This window comes from Phoxinus phoxinus, assembly GCF_949152265.1.
Source record: "Phoxinus phoxinus genome assembly, chromosome: 16".
Lineage (NCBI taxonomy): Eukaryota > Metazoa > Chordata > Actinopteri > Cypriniformes > Leuciscidae > Phoxinus > Phoxinus phoxinus.
Genome location: NC_136891.1, coordinates 25,477,628 through 25,498,303, shown reverse-complemented (window position 1 = coordinate 25,498,303; position 20,676 = coordinate 25,477,628). Strand labels below are relative to the sequence as shown.

The following is a 20,676-nucleotide window of genomic DNA, read 5'->3' as shown; positions in this document are numbered from 1 at the left end:
ATATATATATATATATATATATATATATATATATATATATATATATATATATCCTTTCATCAAGTGCTCAAGTATTAAAGCAGCATATACTGTCTGGCCTAAAAACAGAAGCAACAACTAAAATTTGATTTATTTTTTATTTAAAATACATATTCTATATATATATATATATATATATATATATAAAGGGATAGTTCACCCAAAAATGAATATTTTCCCAAGATTTACTCACCCTCAAGCCATCCTAAGTATATATGAAGATATACAAAAATAAATAAATAAATAATGATAACCAGCTTCTGACAAAAATCTGTATGCAAGTCAACTTACGGCGGAAGCGTAACCTCTGACGTGATGTATGATGTAGGAATGGGTGAGAATAGACGTCACTCGCAGTTCAAACAAATAGGCCTGGGCAACAAACTCAAACTCCTCTTCTCGTATATAAAAATCCTCTGAAATTTCCTTTTTAAAAATTATCGTTTTAGACTTCTAATTCATGACTCTGCATTTCCGCTCTCGTCATTATGTCATGTGTCGTGTCAGAGGATCCGCTTCCGCAGGAAGTTAAATTTGTTTGAATGATCTCAAGGTCATTAAAAGGAAATGAAGGAAACTCATGTAATGTTATTATTTCACTTTAAGTTGAAATGCAGCCATGAAGCTGAATGGTTTAGAATGGAACCATTTAGAAAAATGGTTGACAGAACGTCAGGCTTGTGGATTTTGAGGTTCATTTTTTAGAAACAACGTTGTGTTGTCAGCAAGCTGTCTTTTACCTTTCCAACACTGTTAAACCATCAATACCATTATTTTAAAATCAATATATATATATATATATATATATATATAATAGCTCTGCAACCATTATAAATAATAATGGTGAGCTACCACATCCCTGACGAATCTAATATTATTATGGATTGACCTTCCTCCCAAAAACCCTGGTTGTGTCTCACTAATTATAGTAGAAATCTCTTTTTTTCAGCCTAGCAGAGATAGCTCCAGAATTTTTTTTTTATAATCGGTGTTAAGAAAAGTGATAGGCCTAAGATGGTCTAAAACTCTTTTATCTTTACCAGCTTTGGGAATCAATGTAATCAAGACTTGCTTCATACATTCTATCAACTCTTTCTTTTCAATACCTTTTAGGGCACAGAATAATAGATTTCTCAAATCTATTTTTAACAAATTATTAGTGAGCCCATCTGACCCTGGGGATTTGTTTAAAGGCATCTTCTCCACAAATGAATCCAATTATTCAATCCTAATATCTGAATTACATAAAAAATGAAAAGAGTTCTCAATACGTAAATTAGAATATTGTTCTGGATTTTAGCAACAACAAAAAAAGAGAGATCCGACTCATCTGAAGAGAAATCAGAAGAATTTAGTTTAGAATAGAACTGAAACAGTTCTTTTTAGATTCTTCCAAGATCTTGATCATAAAACTACTGATAGAGTTAATTTGCTGTCTATTTTTTCTAAATTACTGACATATGAAGAGTTATTTTCACCTTCCTCAATCCACTTGGCACACAATCTTCTAAAAGCACCCTGTGCCCTCAATATACAAATGATCTAATTTACTTTGAAGGTCCACCATCACCCTATAATTTGCATAATTATTTAAAACTGGTTTGTTACAGCACTGTCTGACATTTCACAAATTAAATTCCTTTCATACTCCATTTTTTCTTTGTTTAGTTTCTTAGAGAAACCCATCAAAAAAGAAATTTTAGAAATTCACATTTACTTATATTACAATCAAAAGAATCATTTATCTCTATTGCCCTTATTAATTCCTTAATTTTTATTGCAAAATTCTTCATTTGTTAAGAGAAATGCATTGAACTTCCAAAAACCTTTGTTTCTAAATTGCTTAAATGTGGGATCTAAAACGAGATCTATAATGCAATGATCTGTTAACGGCGCTTTAGAAATTGTAGATTGTGAAGCATATTTTAGAATGTTCTCACTAACCATCCAATAATCAATTCCAGATTTGCTCTCCCCATTACGTTCAAACTACGAAAAACATTTAGGATTTAAATATCGCTAAACATCTTAAATCTGGGAGGCCATCTATCTTTCCACTCGTCTGGAACCTTCCAGTCCCCTCCTACTAAAATATTATCAGATGAGTACAGCACTTTAGTTTCTGATTGCCATCACAAATATCTTCTGGTTTTGAGCTGCATCGTTAAAGCCATAAATATGAATTAAAATGAAAAAAGACCATCAATGTTCAGTACCACCATCAACCAAGGGCCGTTTCCATCAGCTTTATCCATCACTTCACCCGTCAAAAGCGATGTCGTCCTTCTATGAAACCATATGGACCGCGATAAAAGTAAGCTTTCCTGCCTCCTTGCTTGTTCGATTTGAGGCCACAGCTTTCGTCCGTCTTCCAAATCCTCTCGAGGAAGCAATCCTTCCGCCTTGCAAATAGGAGAATATTATGCTTCGACGCCAGATTTCACCCTTCACCCGCCTTTGAGTGAACAGCACGATCCTTCTTCCCAGCCTATGGATGATGTCAACAGCCTCTTCCATCTTTCCCTCCATCTCAGGTGCAATCTTACTGAGGATCTGAATAACATGTGATCTGATAACTTGATCTTTTTTTCTTTGATCCAGGGACACCACCTCATTCTATATCTTTCTTGTTCTCTCACCCTCTCCTTAAGATCATAGTTCTTATTGTGAAGATGCTCATGTAGGATCTCCAAGTCCTTGACTCTTCTTCTTGCACTCATTTACCTCTTTCGAGTTTTCGATTTCGATCCCCTCAACCAGTTTTCTGAATTGCCTTCTTTAAGCTTGCAATCATAGCGCTGCTTTGCTTGGATTGCTCACGTAAATCGGCCAGCTTCTCATCCACCCTTCCTTTCTAGTTTTAAAATTGCCTTCAAAGTTGTTTAGTTGGAGATTTCAGCCTTCTCTCTTTCAACTGTTGGCTTAACACTTTTTATCCACAGGAGTTTTACTTGCCGTTGAAGGAAGGGAGCCATCTCAGCGTTCTCTTTTCCTGTGCACAGAAACCTCCATTGCGTAGTCGTGCTCCGTTTCTTTGGCCTCATCTTTCTTTTCAGTATTAGGCGATAAATCTTTCCCTGTGAGGCCTAGTTTTAGTTTGACAGGTTTAATCAGTTTTTATGAAGACATCTTGAGAAAAAAACAGTTGGAATTACTCTTCAAGCAAACTTTTGGGAATAACTATTCATGAGCATCGGAAAACACGACTGATCAAGCAGTCAACTTCACACAGCCGCCGTAAGTCGACTTGCGTACAAATGTTTACCAGAAGCTGGTTATTATAGTTTATAAAGTTTTAAACACAGATATTTTTCTTACAAAAACCCATCGCTTCAGAAGGCCTTTATTAACCTCCTGGAGTCGTATGATACTTTTATGATGGATGGATGCACTTTTTCAGGCTTCAAAATCGTGAGCGCCATTTACTACCATTATAAATCTTGTATTTTTTTATAAACCATGATTGTATTCATCTGAAAAAAAAAGATTGAGTAAATTAGTAAACTATCCCTTTAAAATACTGAACTATATTTTAAAAGCCACAAACACATCTGGCCAAATAAGAAAACGCATTCTTAAATTTTATTTTAATAATAATAGCGCTGTTTCCGACAAAAGATTTTTCTAGTCATTTAAGCCATTAGTTGACTGATCGCACATTAATATTAATTTACTAATATACTGAACCATAATGATTTCAATATACTATACAGGCGTAATATAAAGCCTATTCCACGCTCAAGCACACAGAGAGACCACATCCGGTCTTCTTTGGCCAGTGGATAATGGCTTGAGCCATTACAACTTGTGACATGTGCCCATGGATTGTGTCATGTGCCACTGACATTATTGCGGAAAGTTGCCATTCGTTGTGGCTGGCTCCTCCAGTAGTGACTGACAGAGGGGTTGAGCAGATTTACTGACATAATTGTGACAAAATCCTACATAAATAGCCTAATTTAGTGATATTTTAATAAATGTCAATTAAACACATTCAAGTCAGTAATATTGTTTCAGTTTGTGGCACATCTGTATAGGAGTCTCATGTGCTCATGTGTTCTGTAATATCCTATGAGTGCTATTGTATGTTGCTTATCACATGATCTGCCCATCCTCGCAAACACAAGGAATAAATCTATCATAGGTTTACTACGAATACTGTCGCATCCGTTACTGTAAACCTTTATTTTTGCACGATGCAGCATGCACGCCAGTAGGTGTCAGTATAAGTGTAACATTAGTCAGCGCAAGATTCTCATATATGGCTTTAATATTTCAAATAGAATTTTATGGAACGTCCCAACATCTCCAAGACGCTTGAAGAAACCTACCTCCAAAGCTACAGTACTGTGAAAGTTGTAGGCACTTGTGTAAAAATGCTGTAAAGTGAGGATGCTTTCAAAAATAACGTCAAAAATAGATTTTGTTTATCAATTAACTTCTATTACCTAAATCAAATCAATATTTGGTGTGAGCACCCTTTGCATTTAAAACAAGTTTTGTCCTCTAACATTTGCGCATAGTTTTTCAGGTAGCTTTGCTGGTAGGTTTCTTCAAGCTTCTTGGAGACGTTGCCACAGTTCTTTATTTAGTCTGTCTCAGTTTTTTTTTTCTGTTTCTTCATGTAATCACAAACAGACTCGATGCTGGTGAGATCAGATCTCCGTCTGGATCATACCGGCTGTTGTCAGACTCCAAATACAAAAATTACAAAAAATGGGAATGTTTGGAAATGTAAACTGATATTTCCCACTGACACACTACAACAAAAGACATAACTGGCTTAAAACCATTTTTGGGTGAAAATACTAACATGCCTAAGACATGTTAACATGCCAAGTATTTTCTTACTTGCACACGTCTCTGTAGGTCTGAATGGCCGTGTCCATGTAGTGTGCAGGGTACGGCCTCGCTACCCCGCTCTGCAGAAATGCAGCGACAGCAGCCATCTCCTGTAGAGACAGAGACACCAGGCAATCCCTCTGAGGCATGTTCAGACAGTATTACTCTTTATAACCACAGAAACAATGCCGGTGTCCCTATCTGTGGAGCTTTTTTCAAGCAGCAGCTTGGTGTGTGTCTCACCAGCGATCCCGCGGCATACAGCATGGCCTGGTCGGAGAGGAAGTCCTTCTTGGCAGTGTGGTAGCAGTTGTAGGCCAGCTCATAGTGCTGAACTAGGAAGCAGAGGTCGGCCATCTTCCTGATCTGAAGCTCTGGAGCCTCTGAGGGATAGCTGATATCACAAAGGGTCAATGATCAGATGAGATGTATAAAAGAACAACAAAAACGTTTAAATTCGTACTTACAGCAGCCCTGCAGTGTTCTTTAGCTCAGCAATACTCTTCTCTGGGACCTTCCCTCCACCAAACAACTTCTTAGTGGCGGAGAAAAGTGATCGGCTCAGACCTTTTCTCGAGACAAGCTATGGGAAATAAAGAAAAATGAAGGCAAGATGAAAGAAAAGCTCAAAAGCTGTGCAGAACTTTTGGAACTAAAAAAATATTTTTTTTTCATCACTGTCAAAAGTTTTAAATATTAACAGATCCTCGGTTTGTACTCTTAGGTAATTTAAGCCTATTAGATTTATTTGAAAGTATGAAAACCGATTTATTATATAATAATGCAGCCAAGATATGCATATTTAAAAAACAGCCAATAAATCAACAGCAAAACAATGAAATAATACTAAACGGCCAACAAGAATGAATTATAAAAGGTATATATATAATGTAAAAAAAAAGATGCTGGACGCAATAGTAAACCATGATTTTTTTGAGTGATTTTAATGTAGAGAGGGATTATAAAATAAATATTATGCAGTGTACTGTACAATTTAAACAAGACAGATGTGGTTTAGCTTCTGTTTTTTTTTTTTTGCTCTGTAAATTTTATCACAACCGATTATTTTGTATGACAAAAAAACAAATTACAAAATTATATATATATATAAACAATTTTACATAATACAATTTTAAAATATTTTATTATTTTGTCAAGAAAATATATATATATACTACCAGAAGTTCATTATCAATTTTCATTTCAAAATAAATGCAGTTGTTTTTCAAACTTTCTATTCATGAAAGATCATAGGAGCACAACTGTTTTGAATATTGATAATAAATTAATAATAATAAATGTTTCTTGAAGGATCATGTGACACTGAAGACTGCAGTAATGATGCTGAATTATGCTGTGATCATTCATAATGCTGTGAAGCTTTGCATCACATAAATCAATTACATTTTAAAATATATTAAAATAGAAAACAGTTATTTTAAATTGTAATACTATTTCTCAATATTTTACAGTATTTTTGATCAAATAAATGCAGTTTTAGTGATTTTTTTTTTTTTTTTTTTTAAATCTTACAGACCTCAAACTTGGTATTTCCACCAAACATAAGTCTAAATTTACACAAATACCTGAAAAAATCATAAAAGAAAGTCAATCAATACAGACACTTGAGATTAATTAGATCTAACATATAATTTGTGTGCGTTTATGTACCTGGTCATTTAGTTGCCGTATGTTTTTCTCGATGTGTGGCAGTAATCCTCTGAAAGTGAACTCCTGGATGAACTGCCGGATGTGGTCGTGGTCATTCAGGGTCAGGCAGGTTCCACGAGGGGTCGGGGTGGAGTGAGAGGTCAAGCTGGCCTTCGTCACATCCACGCTGTTTATAGGGTTGTTGCTAGGGTAACTGGCATCAGCGGGCTGGTCCAGCTGCAGAGGATGAGACTCTGAGATGCTGTCTGTGTCTGCAAAAATGAGTGGAACATCTAATTAACATTAGACCAATATTTCTCATCAATATGAGGTTTAGAACCAAACTCAGTTGGAATGGACTAACCTCTAACTGAAGGATCAAGACCATCTTCCTCTGCACCAATGTTGTTTTCAACCGCATTATTCACTGCACATTCTTCATACAGCTCCTATTAAACATCACCAGGGTTGGGGAACATTTAATTTTTGCAGAACAAATTAAATTTTTTAAATCCAACATAGTCACACAACAGTAATTCCATTAGGGCAACACATTTTTCCACAAAAACTAAGAACAATTTTAATCATTACATCATACATTTTTCAGATAACTCTCAAACATCAATATTGTAAAAGAGTTAACATAGCAATCAAAATTGATTTTAGATTTACCAATAGTTCACCACACTGCTTTCAGATACATTTATAAAAAATAAAGACTGAGATAATTCATTAGAGGAAATAATAGTAAATTAAAGTATTATATTATATTATATTATATTATATTATTATATTATATTATAGCAGGATTTCCCAAATGGGGGTCTGATGAAAATCAATGAAAAGCAATTCATTCTTTATTAAGATATAAAATTAAATAAATAAATCGTTTTAAAATAAAAAACTAATAAAAAAAAATTGTTAAAAAAGTAATGAGAATGTATTTTTAAATGATTAAAATGTACTACTTCAAGAAAATGTTTAATTATAAAGATAATTATAATTCAATCATTATAACAAAAAATTTGTAACATTTAATTACTAATTTTAAGGACCATGGTGGGAGAACACTATAAAAGTGTACATTATTATGTATAATATTTATTTTAGTAATATAATAAAATATTTAAGTGTTCTTCCACCAGGAACCATAAAATTAACTTATAAATAAAAAAATAAAAAAATATTACATTACTTGTACCCTGGATTTGCAAGGTTTATGCCATAGACTGTAAAAAAATAAAAATCGTTAAGTCAAAACAGTCATCGAGGATGAGGATATTGGGCCCTCAGAGCCATAGCAGTGCTGAGAATTTTTCTATAAACAAATTAAAATATTCAATCAGTTAAGCAAGCCCAATTAGATGCGAACATTAAAAGGTAAGATCAGATGTTTTATCAGGATATAATTATTTTCACATTTAAATACATATGCAAGGAAGAAGGCCATGTGACTGAATGGGGGTTCAGGGTTTTCCTTTTGAAGTCTGGACCATTTTTATATTTTGCTTAAAATAAGTATCTACTAAAAACAAACATCATGAAAAATACTAAAACCTCCCTCATCATGAGCAGAAAACAAAGTTAACTAGTAATTTCAAAGTTTAAGTTGTCTTTTCTTGCCATCTACAAATATTTTTCCCAATTATAACATTGTTTATTATGAAATGCTTTTAACATGCTGATTAATAATGTTAAATTAAGAATTAAAAACATGGCTTGAACGGTCAGAGTCATATGACAGATTAAAAAAAAACTATATTTGCTGCATTCTCATTTTTGGCAGTGTTTTAGCGTATTAATCTATTTTGCTGCTCACTGTGTTTCTGCAACTGTTGTTAAAATAACCAAAGTTTGGCTTTAGATAAAAATATCAGGGGATTTAGCGCAGAAAGATTATTACCATAACAACCCTGAATACTTCTTGGTGTGAACCGCTCAGTTGTTCAGATGCGCTGCTAACTGTAATGTACGGTAAAACGGTGCTACCGTTGTCATACGTCTAGTGGTCCAGTTGGAACCAAGCTGGAATCCGGAACCAGACCACGGTTGAGGATGCCTTGTATATGCCATTAAAACTTTTTTGGCTCTTGGTCAGAAAACAATGCAAAGTGGACCAGACTTTAGGACGATAATCAGAAGTTTATGATTTGCATGGTCAGTGCCTGCAGTGAGGTTGTGGCACTCACAGGGTTGTGTACGCTGGTCTTGTGCAAGTACTGACTCCAGGGGTCCGGCATCTGTTCGTCCGCACCAGTGCTACCGCTCCGGGAGTTTATCTTGAGCAGATAGCAGCCCTGAGTACCATACCGCTGTTTCATGTCCTCGTACACCGAGTCCGCCCTGAGAGACACCGAGATAGACATTAATAGTTGTTCTATACCATCATAAATATATGTGACAGCCTAATCCTTCTCCCCACAGTCAAGTTATCTTATTCATCAGACCTTGAGGCTGCAGGCTGCGCACGATTACCGTGATTGGCAACTTATCTACATGCAGTAAGTGGAAAGGAAAGCAAGCATGCCTGTCGCTCAGCTGATAGATATTCAATATTCATAGAAAAGCACATTGCAAATGCAGTTCGTGTTGGCTTAAATGCTCATTTTATTCTACTCATGCTACTTCCTCTAATTAAATGTACACAATTGCAAAAGAAAAGCAGAAATGTTTTCTCCTGACATCACTTTCGTTTTAATCCCTGAGGCAGGGTTGGATACATGCTTCCAGTGTTAATCAACTCTTTTCGTTTAATTGGAGAATCAGAACAAGCAGTGGGAATATCAGAGGCTTTGAACGGCACATGGAATAAAGAGCATTTATGACTCACTCGGCACTGGACATTTAACTTTAAAAAAAAAAATACAACATTAAGTATGAGCACAGTTCAGCTAGAAGCAGTTTAATTAATAAACGTATTTCAGTAACAGTAATAAATTATGAATTGGGAGTGAACAGTCTTCATGAATGTAGATCTATTTTCCTGTTTCCTTTTGATTTCTAGCTTAGACAATTAAAGTAGAATCTAATTAAGCACCTTACAAATTTAAAAACTGCCTATAGCAAGGAAACCCCAATTATTTGAAAGAATGTGCATGTATTTCTGTGCATATTTTTTGAATTGCCCTCGTCATATGTAACGACTGGAACGATCAAACACACCATTGTTCCACTTAATCTTCACAAGCGCTCACCCAGGAAGACTGCGTGATGTCTGGTTTCGCCACCGAGAATGATCATTATACCCACTCAAAGACACTTGGGACATTGATTGTTCTCAATAACAGAGAACCGTACCGGCCACAAGAAACAGACATGCAGTCCCTTAGAAATGGAATTATCTCCACTAATCCATTGACAAATCTGTCTAATGAATGAACATGCATTTCCCCAGTACTACATTTTGTTTATTATTACTTTTTGTATATTATCTTTTCATATTGTATAGTGTTATGTATGCCTGATGATAAAACTACAAGTTAAATGTAGCCCCATCTAGGTGGTGTCTCCTATCAAAATATTACTTGATTAATGACTCACACTTTGGTGGACCTCACCTTCTCATAGAATCCAGTGTGTGTTGTTGCAAACAGAGGAACTTTCCTGCTTGAGAATTGCACCTTTTTCATTGGTCAAGCCAAAAGTCAAAGGTGTCACCTCCGTGCGCTTGCAGTATTTCTGGGATAATATGAAAATTTGTAACATAGAAATAATGATACCGTGTGGCTGAAAAGACTATTTGTGAAGCTGTTTCATAACCTAACTGCTCTCTCTGGGTCAGTGTCAGCGCGAATTTAAATGTTCCGCTGTGTTTGTTCTTGAGAAAAGTTTAATAGACATGGCAGAATTGTTGTCATGTTGGAATGAGATCGTGTGAGTGTTTGAATTGAGATCACAATCTCTTAACGATTACTCGTGCAGCTCTAGTTTATAGTGATCATATGTGGGAGCTCTAGTTAAAAATTAGTTAGTTAAAAATCAGAAAGCTCTCGGATTTTTCAAAAATATCTTAATTTGTGTTCCAAAGATGAACGAAGGTCTTACGGGTTTGGAACGACATGAGGGTGAGTAATTAATGACAGAAATGTAATTTTTGGGTGAATTACCCCCTTTAAGGATGTTAAGTTGTTAAAGGTGGGTAAGCGGTATTTGAAAAACGCTGTTTCGAAGTTAGTCAGACCGAAACACGAACAAACAACAACAAATGCATGTAGCCAATCGGCATTAAGGGGCGTATGACGGTGGAGAAAAGAGAACGAGCAAGAGGGAGATTTGAAGAAAGACTGCAGAAATAGAGATGAGACAAAATAAAAGAGAAAAGCTCAGAAGAAATCACAGGAAAACGAAGGGTTATGACTGGGCAAGAGCTTTACGACCCGCGTTAATATTAGAAAAGCTTTCCAGTGCTGGAGAGACCTAAGCGGGAAGACCTAAAAACAGACGTGGAGGTTGCTTTGATTTGGGTCCAAATGTGAGTAACACTGGGTTTGAGTGTCATTGTTTGTCTGGAGCTGTTGGCAACTAACAACCAACTTCTTGTTTGCAATTATTATTGTGTACTGTACTGTGCGTTCATTCATTCATTCATTGTGCTTCCTTGTCATTCGTTCATCATCTACGCTTTATTTTTCATGAAGCATTATTTTGTTGTGCTTCTGCTATGATAAACAGACATCCACTCTTGGATTGTGTGCGTAACGGAGGCCAGCTAGAGAGAGTCACCCTGATGACTGCTAGAGAATGTGGTGTTTAGGGTCATTGTTAATGCACTCGTCTCGCATACCGTGGGATTGGGGTTCGAGACCAACTCGGAGCAGGGCGGTTAGGATTGGAGGGTGAGTTTTGGAGGCGGAGCAATGAAGAGAGGGGTGTGTTTGTTTGGGTTGATTTCAAATATCAAAAATGTTCAACAGCGTTTTTTGAAATACCGCTTACCCCATCTTTAAGCAATTTCCTTTAAGCAATTTAAGGTTCATTCTGTGTGTTTTATATAATGATGACCACTAGGAGATGCTTGAGGCATGTTTTTTTTAAATTGGTTTTCCCTGAAGAGATATACGTTGTTGTTGAAACTGAAAGTTATCCACGTTCTTTGCGTTTTATCGTGAACCGATAGCTCTGTGTCATTATTAAAATGAACACATTAATGATTTCTCTCACATCCATCCGCGACCCACCCGCTATTAATTGGAATGTTATTTTTTAATACTTGGCCCACCTGAGCCGCGTATTATCAGCAGACATAACCGCATCACTAATTCACACAATTTAAGCGTGAGAGCTTGATTAAGCACGGGGAGAGTGCCAAGCTCAAGAAATGCTGAGACAAGTGTGTGGCAAAGAATATAAACATTTTAAAGTTTTGCTGGTGCTCCTAACTTTTTGAAGTTGTGAGCACAAGCGCTACTAAGTAAAAAAGTTAATTTCGAACCCTGTACAAGGAGAAAACTTGAGACTGACGTGCACACACACACACAAACCTCTGCTCGTCTCCGTCACTGATATCGTGAAGCAGCACGTAATATTTGAGCGTGTTGGGGATGAACCATTTGGGGTGGGTGTATTCTCCACTGTGCTGGATTCTGTGCTGTTCCTGGGACAGCTTGAGGAACTGCTCCGTCGGCACCGCCTCATGGGACGACACCACCAACATACCTGCAGCCGAGTTCAGGAGATCTCTCACAATACAGATGGAGGGAAGAGCAAAACAGAGACCGAGAGAAAAAAAAAAGTGGAGGAGGAGAAGAGCGCTAAATACAAGAGTGACAAAATATATATTCTTGCCCGAAACCAACAGAGTCAAAAATCTGGATAGACTGGGCAAGTAAGGATATTAGAATTATGTGAAATGTAATAATATTTCACAGTATTACTATTTTTACTGTAGTTATGATCAAATAATAGCAACCGTGGTGAGCATAGGAGACATCTTGGTTATTCTAGACTTTTGAACGGAAGTATATATATATATAGCCTTTTTTTTGTATCAATGGACATCCATAACTATAATTTATAATTAGATTAAATTTATACTTAATCAAATAATAGAAACAAATACTTTGACATTTTATAGCATTCTTGGCAGAAAGTTTTATACAGTCAAAATTTCGGTGTGTCCCTTGTGGTAAAGAAAGAATACGAGCATAAAAAGAAGCAAGCAAGGTCGAGTTATTAGGAGAGGGGCAAAGAGAGTAGTTCTGTGTTTTGAAGGATACAGGCCAGGTAGTGGCTGAGGAACTCGTGCTCTGATGCCGGCATGGACTGCAGGAAGTTCTCGCGGTAAGTCTCAAACCATGGTGTTGTGGCTGTAAGATAAACACACACACACAGAAATATTATCTTGTTTCAGAAGCAAGATTAATACAGGCCAGTGAGGCCACATGACCAACCCTCCAGGCGGAATAGGAGAGAAGCACATTATGAAAGGCAGGACGAATAGGGGGGGAAATGACATTTGATATTCAATAGAAGCTTAACAGATTACATTTTTAGTCTTTTACAGCAAAATAACAGATTGAAAACTACCTAATAATTTTCCAATAATTTGTTCAAATGTAAATTCAGCTCTTCAATCAAATGGCACTTTTAAAGCATAAAGGTCCGGTCACATTAGCAAAATTTCAGTTAAATTTTGAGGGCAAAAAAGGTCCATTGTTTATTGTCAATAGTTTAATGATGTCTGAAGCACAGCTCACACAGAAGTTAAACCAAGCAGCTTTCTGTTGGTCAACTTAAAACCACTGGGAAATCTGTGTGGGGAAATCTTTCATCTGCACGTGAAATTCCCAATCGTGTGTATTCCTCCTCAAATTACTCGATTTCGCCCACAAAAAAATAAACAAAATTCACCAAAAGACGGAAAATGTGACCATACCTTAAATCGAGATTACAGCACCTAACATCACTTTGAAACCCTTTATGATATCATTTAGATTCAACCTAATTTTGCTTAAAGAAAAGCAGGATGTTCAAAACAGGTTGTTTTGAACGCACGCATCACGCATGATCAATTTCCCCCTTTTAGTCTATCCAGCACTGAGGGAAGATGAGGTTGAACTGATTTTTATGCAACAGATTCATTAGTTCAGTTCCTTGACATTTCGTCTCAATCAATGGTCCACTCTGAATCATTCATGACAATAAGCAGACGGCATGATGCACTCCACTCTGGCAGCCTCACGATCAATTCTTTATCTGAATCTTAACAGAGAGGGTAGAGCTGAAACACCATGCCGACACTGCAATACAACAAACCATATCTAGCACACTATAATCAATGAAGCACATCACTTGTTTGCGGTGTAGCTCTGAGTATTACAATGGCAACTTTCTAGTGAGAAGAACTAGACTAATTTACCCGTTTCTTCATTTATTTATATATATATATATATATATATATATATATATATATATATATATATATTATGATTATTATGTGTGCTTTAAAACAGGAGCTTTTAACTTTTATCAGTCCAAGGACCCCCTGATGGTTTTATAGGGACCCCCTGTTGCATACTGTGTAAAACAGACTGTGAAATTATGGCCTGGACAATTAAACATTTAGCTGAACTTTAGCTGTGGTTACATGAATTTTTGCATAATGAACATTTTAATTTGTTTTCAAACTATAATTAGCACACCCCCTGCAGTAATGCTGTGTATCCCATTGAAGCCCCATGCTAAGAAGACTGTGTTAATGTCGCGATAAAGGCTAATCATAATTACAAATATTGTAAGTAATTTCCATAAATAATATAAATTTAGTATATCTCCTGGTGTCTGATTTTGTCTCATGAACAAAACATTAAACAAGTCTATTATATAAGCTTCTTACTAGTTCAGAAAAACCACAAGGCATTTTTGAAAATGTGTTTTGCATATTCTAAATCCAAAAGTTTAAATAATATTAAGCTAACTTTTTACTTGTCTGAGAGCATTAGTGTATTGATAGACTGTAGAAATATCTGTAATGTGTACAGAAAGTATATAAATACCGGTATATGCAAGAGTAAAAACCTGTTAACTGCAAGATAACCTTGCCATATACGATGAAAATCTGTAAAGGTTTTAACATTGCATTATATGAAATTTCACTAAAATAAAATACTGTTCTGTGTTTTTTGAAAGTAAAAACTATGAATTAACATACAAACCCAAATCCAGAAACGTTTTGACATTTTGTAAAATGCAAGAATCTGTGATCGTTAATTCTCTTTACCCTTTATTTAACTGACAAACGTACAAAGAGAAGATTTTCAAAGTTTTCACTGCCGAGTGATGGTGAAAGACATAAATTCTTTGCAACTTGCATTGAGAAATGTGATATTTGAATTGTTTGAAAATTATCTCATGATATTTGGCACAAAGTGGTGAGCCGTGACCCATCTTTGCTTGCCAAGACTGAGATGCACATTTTACACCCAAACAAAATACCATCACCTATTACCAATTCACCTGCTCATTGTGGACTCTTTCAAGAGTTTAACTTTAAGCTTTTCACTTTTATTTTGCCTCTGTCCCAACTTTTTTGGAGTGTTGCAGCCATCAAAATCAAAATGTGTTTATATTTGCAAAATATACTCAAGTTGGTCTGCAAAACACTTCAAATATTTTCTTTGTACTTTTGTCATTAGTCTCCCTGTAGTAAATAATTGTATCCCTTAAAACTCATCTTTGATCTCCAAAATTACATAATTTTTTTTATTCATGCCTTAAAATAGCTTGAATGTAGCTCTACACTCGTGCCTTGTTTAGTATATGCGGTTCTATTAATATGCAAATTAGCCCCGCCTCCACTCACTCCAGCACAGTGATCCACTCGACGATCACACGTTGACCTGATTGGTTACAAGGTAGTTTGTGACATCAGAAACAACAGCGATTTCTTTAGCCCTATTCGGACGGTAATTGTTTATCATGTGGACGTCTGTAAAAATACATTTGCATGGCACCTCAGTGATAAAACTAATGCATTCGTTTATTCTATAAACCTGGAAACGCACTGCTCATTTGGTCAGTCGCATGATTGTCCGTTATAAATAAAATGTCAAATGCTTGAAATAAAAATAATAAATTCATATTTCATTTTATAATAAAATAGCTTAATGTCCTATTTATTGTTTGATTATTTAAATCTGATGTTTAAACATAGGAAGATATCCGCACTAGTTAAAATGATTGTCTGTATTGTAATTTACCTCAAAATGATGGATGTCATTTTAAAAATGTGAAAATGAGCGGAAATAAGTTAATAAAGCATCTTATTTACATGAGGTAAAAACATTTTTTTATGTATATAATTGCTGCCATAATAAAGGCCCAATTTAAATTTTTACTTGCTTTTCTTCTCTTTCTCTTTTGAGCAGTGATGAAATATTGTTCTTGTTAATACTTTTCAGCATTTCAGTAACAAGTGGAAGCTAGATCTTTAAAATGCATATAAACTAGTTGCAAAGCGCAACAGTTATTGAACGGTGCTTGGCACTGGTGAAAAATGATTTAAACAGTGAATTTTGAAGTGATCTCTTCTTGTAAACTCAGAGATGTGGATTCGGGCAGCAATTAAATGACCAAACGCCCTTGGTGTTTAAAAAAAAAAACAGTAGGTAATTCGGCCGGGGATTTTCAAGCGGGTAGTGGGAGAAAAACACTTACATTCTGTATTTGGACCGCAATAAAAATCACAGACTAGCCCCTGTAAATGATGAAAATACCTCACGACCCCATGAGAAACTATTACCGTCTGAATAGGGCTTTTGGTTCACTGCAGTTAAGGAAAAAAAAATGAGTACTGGTGTTGACATGTTTACACATGGTTTGTCTTAAAGCATATTAAAACCACTGGTCACATAGACAAACAATATTAAAACCTTGATTTCTACCACAGGGGGGACTTTAAATAAAGTTTAAAGAGAACTAACAAATCACAGATCCTTGATTTTATTGCATTTTACAAAGTCACAACTTTTCTGTATTTAGAGTTGGAAAACTTATGTTAAAAAAAAAACAGCATTCCTAGAAGTCTTTGATTGACTCATCATATATGATTATATTTTATATAAATACTTTACAGGTTATTCTCCTTTTCAGTATCAGTGATGTTCATTGGGGTGTTTTGAGTTACATTTTCTGTTATTCAGTTAATGATTATTGCATTATTTTAGGGCCGAGTGTTTCCCAGATGGTTTTTGGCCAAGTTTAATGAACAAACCACTTACAATGAACCCTGATTCGTCATGTGGCTTTCTAGCTTACCACCTGTTCATATTATTGGTGCATCAGTACACTAAGGTAAAAATCTGATTTTAGTAGTTCAAGTTGATTGGTTTATTAATATCACTTAATGAAATATAGGGTTATAAGTTGTTAACTATACAGGCATCAATATGCCATCCTGTAATACCTGAAACATTGTCATTTCCAGCAACCACAGCTGCCAGTATTTTACAGAAAATTTGACAGGATATATCTTACAGTGTAGAACAAGACAGATACCAATATTTCACATCAAATCAAACTGATTTGTAAAAAGTGCATGTAAAGTCAATCTCTACTTCACAGCAACAGGAACAGTGGATCTACAGAGAGGAGGAGACACGAGACTAGAAAGTGAAATGGATTAAATGACTCATTGAGCTGAAAATCGTACAAAAGACGGTCGAAACGATCATTAAATATAGTCTGACTCTCAACTGGAACACAAACTGATTGGATATAATGAAGAAATCGCTAAGCCATTATATGACAGTTTCAGCACAATGAGTCATTTCCCTTGGATCTATCTCAAACACACACAAGAAGCTATAGGACCACCACCAACATCCTGAGAAAAAGGAGGAAGCTGGATTGGAAAGAGGAAAGGAGATTTAGCGGCAGGTGTGCTACGGAGCGAGCTAGGCCAGGAAATGATTTGGAGAAGGCGTCTGAGGAAAGCCCTCTCACGCACTCCCAGCACGGGAAGGACGGGAATACCTGTGTAGTACTTGGACGAGCTCAGTTGGGTGAGTGTTTCTTTCCAGTCAGAGTACCAGGGAACGCTCGCTTTGACCGTGCGGTCTGAGAGGAGAAGAGACAGGCAGTCTGGTTAAAGCTCACTGACAGGAACCACAAAAGCGTAACACATCCAAAACCAAAAACACAAGACACAGCCAGCAATGTGCATTCATCTACGCTCATTCAGTTAAAAGGAATGAGCCGGCTGGTGTAGTTTGGTGTGTTAGTGTCAGGGGTTTGTCGGGGCTTTAAGCCCACCTAAGTGATTGGTGTAGCAGGGGGGCTACGTGAGGGGACGGGCTCTACTGGCAGCCTATGATCTGAATGGGGACCAAACACATCACACTCATTGTTTAAAGGGTTAACAGCATAGCACAGCACACGTGTGTGAGACCTGGCATACACACACTGAAGGAGAGCATGTGTATGACAGTCAGAGCTCTTACCAAAAATACATCCACGAGAGAAGTGTTGGGGGGGGGGGAGGGGGAGAAAATGTGAAAAATTAAAAACAAGATCAAAAACTGATAAATCATAAATGTCTAATGCAAACCAAACCCTTTAATTTCATGGACAATTATGATATTGGATTCTCACTCTTTTCCTCAAGGGCTCTGCTGCCCTCATCAGGTGCTGATATGAGACACTACTATGAAACGAGTTCCATAAAATAAAAAAAGTTGATATTATAAAACGGCTCATGAGTCAAACATTTTTTTTCCTTTTTTTTCATTTAGAGAAGTCAACCTTTTTCTGTGTAACACATTCTGCAAAATCATAAATGTCTGTAAAAAACAATAAACCAGTATAAATTTGCAAAACATGTTACCGGTAGTTACAAATTAGGGGGAAAACATATTGAACAGACATATATAAAACAATATAGCATTAATTTATTTGCAAAGCCCTTTCACTACAGTGTTCATGACTATTTAAATAGTATACATTTTGTATTAATTCTATAAAATCTAAATTTAACACATTTTTGATAAGTCTACCATTACTTTGCCTTTCTGATCTGATATGTGACAAAAGGCGGATTCGAACTCGAGTCATTTTGCGTCAAAACTTTCTACCACACGTCTTGCCCTATTGCTGCTGTTAAAAATTGTAATTTTGTCTGACCCAACCAAACGTCAGCCTCTGCCAACAAATAATATATTATTTTGAAAAGTGTAAATGAGGCGGAAAACAAAATTACTTAATTTTACCTCAGACCTTGCATGCGTTTGTTTTCTCCATGTCATTAAGCAGGCTATTTCAAATGGATCACTGAAAAGAGACCGTTTTCTTAGACAACTCGGTTACAAAATTTCAGTTTAACATTACGGCAATTTGTCATGACATCCCTAATTTCCATAAAGAACGTGTATATTGTGATATACATTGTCATCAACCAAAAGGAAGCATATTGTGATATGATGCTTGTTTGTATTGCCCAGATTCACTTATGGCTACTGAAAAAAGGCAACAAATAACCACATATAGATTCTGCAAGGGCTATGTAAACGTATGAGTAGAACTGTAAATATGTTGCATTAGGAAACAATCTGTCAGTTCCAGTTTCTGTTCACTTTAGGCCATTCCACTTTCCTCCTTTAAAAAACGTGGCAGTAACATAATCAGGTCCTCTACGGATTTCCCCAACGTGAACAGAAAACTCTCCACAAGCACTTACCGCTTATGTTGAGGTCGTAGTCTCCAGCCGAGATGACGTTGGCAGGCGAGCCTTCAGGAGGCTGGCAGACAGAAACCGCCTGGCTGAGGAGCCTTTCCAGCTCTGGGGTTTGTGGAGGACGTGTGTTGACCCCAGTCACGCTGATCCGGAGACCCTTCACCACAACCACCTGGTTGTTGGGATCACGCAAATGACCTACAGTTCAGTAACGGGGGGAAAAAAAGGAAGAAGGGAGAGAAAGAGGAAGTTTGTCAGTTGAACAAGCTGATGCCAAATTTATAATAGTACTGTCATTTAATTTTCTTGTAGCTGAAGCTTTTATCCTAGCCAACTTAGTGTCCGGCAGAATCCAAAATTGGTTGTTCCTGGACCATCAGTTTGTTATCAAAACATTTATTTTAATATATACATTTAAGTTTCCTGTTTGTAATATATTTTAAAATGCAATTTATTCCTGTGATGCAAAGCTGGATTTTCAGCATTATTACTCCAGCCTTCAATGTCACATGATCCTTCAGAAATCATTCTAACATGCTGATTTGATGTGCAGGAAACATTTCTTATCAATGTTGAAAACAGTTGTGCTGCTTAATATTTTCATATAAATACCCACATACACAAGAAACACGATCACATGGAAAAGAATCACTTCAATGTTTCTGACTCTAGTTGATTCACATGGAACACTGAAAAACATTTGATTTATTTACATATTTATTTAAACCTTTGCGATTTTGTATAACAATATAATATAATATATAAACGTACTTAATGTTGATATTGATTAATGTTTTGATTACTAATATTGCTGATATTTATGTTAAGGTACAGCTCTGAAAAGGTACTATTCTATTTTTTGTATGCTTTTGAAATTATATTAATACAAGTGCTATACAAATGTAATTAATTATTAGCAGTGGACAAACTTTGGAGAGAGTATTTAGGAAATAAATGGTCAAGGTTAAGGAATGCCACAACACAGCTGGGTTTCTAAACTTATGACATCTGCCCACCTCTAGACCTCACCTCATCCCTCTTCATCCACCCTTCCCTGTTCAAATATGTTGCCTTGCCACCCCTTCATGTTCACACCCTCTTCTGAACACTTTCCAATAATGCGCCCGTGTTTTCTCGCTCCACACTTCACATGATAAGCATAACATGCAGAATAAAGATGAGACTTTGCTCCTCTGCTCCCAAGGCATTCCTGAATAAATCCAATCACATTACCGAGGGACAAACACACACACACACACACACACACACACACAGACAGAGAGGACTGTGTTCATTTGGGTCACCCTAACTGTGTTAATATCATTTCTACGAATCCACAGCTCACTCCAACATATGAATAGAAGAAATTGTTCTTAGTGTCTGAAAGAGTTATCTGATAATAACAGACAACAAGTGAATCGGAGCAATAATGACTGACTATGAGCTACAGCAAACCATGCGTCATATTTTCCCACAAT

General features: G+C 36.2%; 1 protein-coding gene across 3 annotated transcripts in view; it reads right to left on the bottom strand.

Annotated features, from left to right (window-relative positions):
• trappc8 (trafficking protein particle complex subunit 8) overlaps positions 1–20,676 on the bottom strand; it is a 61,694-nt gene that overhangs the window by 37,923 nt on the left and 3,095 nt on the right. Inside the window, exons 2-11 of one of the 3 annotated variants that reach the window (XM_079639839.1) lie at positions 19,202–19,396; positions 17,503–17,571; positions 12,747–12,836; positions 12,012–12,186; positions 8,721–8,874; positions 6,896–6,980; positions 6,553–6,803; positions 5,349–5,464; positions 5,125–5,275; positions 4,891–4,991 (exon numbers count right to left, since the gene is read on the bottom strand). In XM_079639839.1, the coding sequence (XP_079495965.1) occupies positions 4,891–4,991; positions 5,125–5,275; positions 5,349–5,464; positions 6,553–6,803; positions 6,896–6,980; positions 8,721–8,874; positions 12,012–12,186; positions 12,747–12,836; positions 17,503–17,571; positions 19,202–19,396 (1,387 nt within the window). Of the gene's footprint in view, positions 1–4,890; positions 4,992–5,124; positions 5,276–5,348; positions 5,465–6,552; positions 6,804–6,895; positions 6,981–8,720; positions 8,875–12,011; positions 12,187–12,746; positions 12,837–17,502; positions 17,587–19,201; positions 19,397–20,676 lie in introns of all 3 variants that reach the window. The other 2 variants (XM_079639838.1, XM_079639840.1) reach the window with 2 other exon arrangements.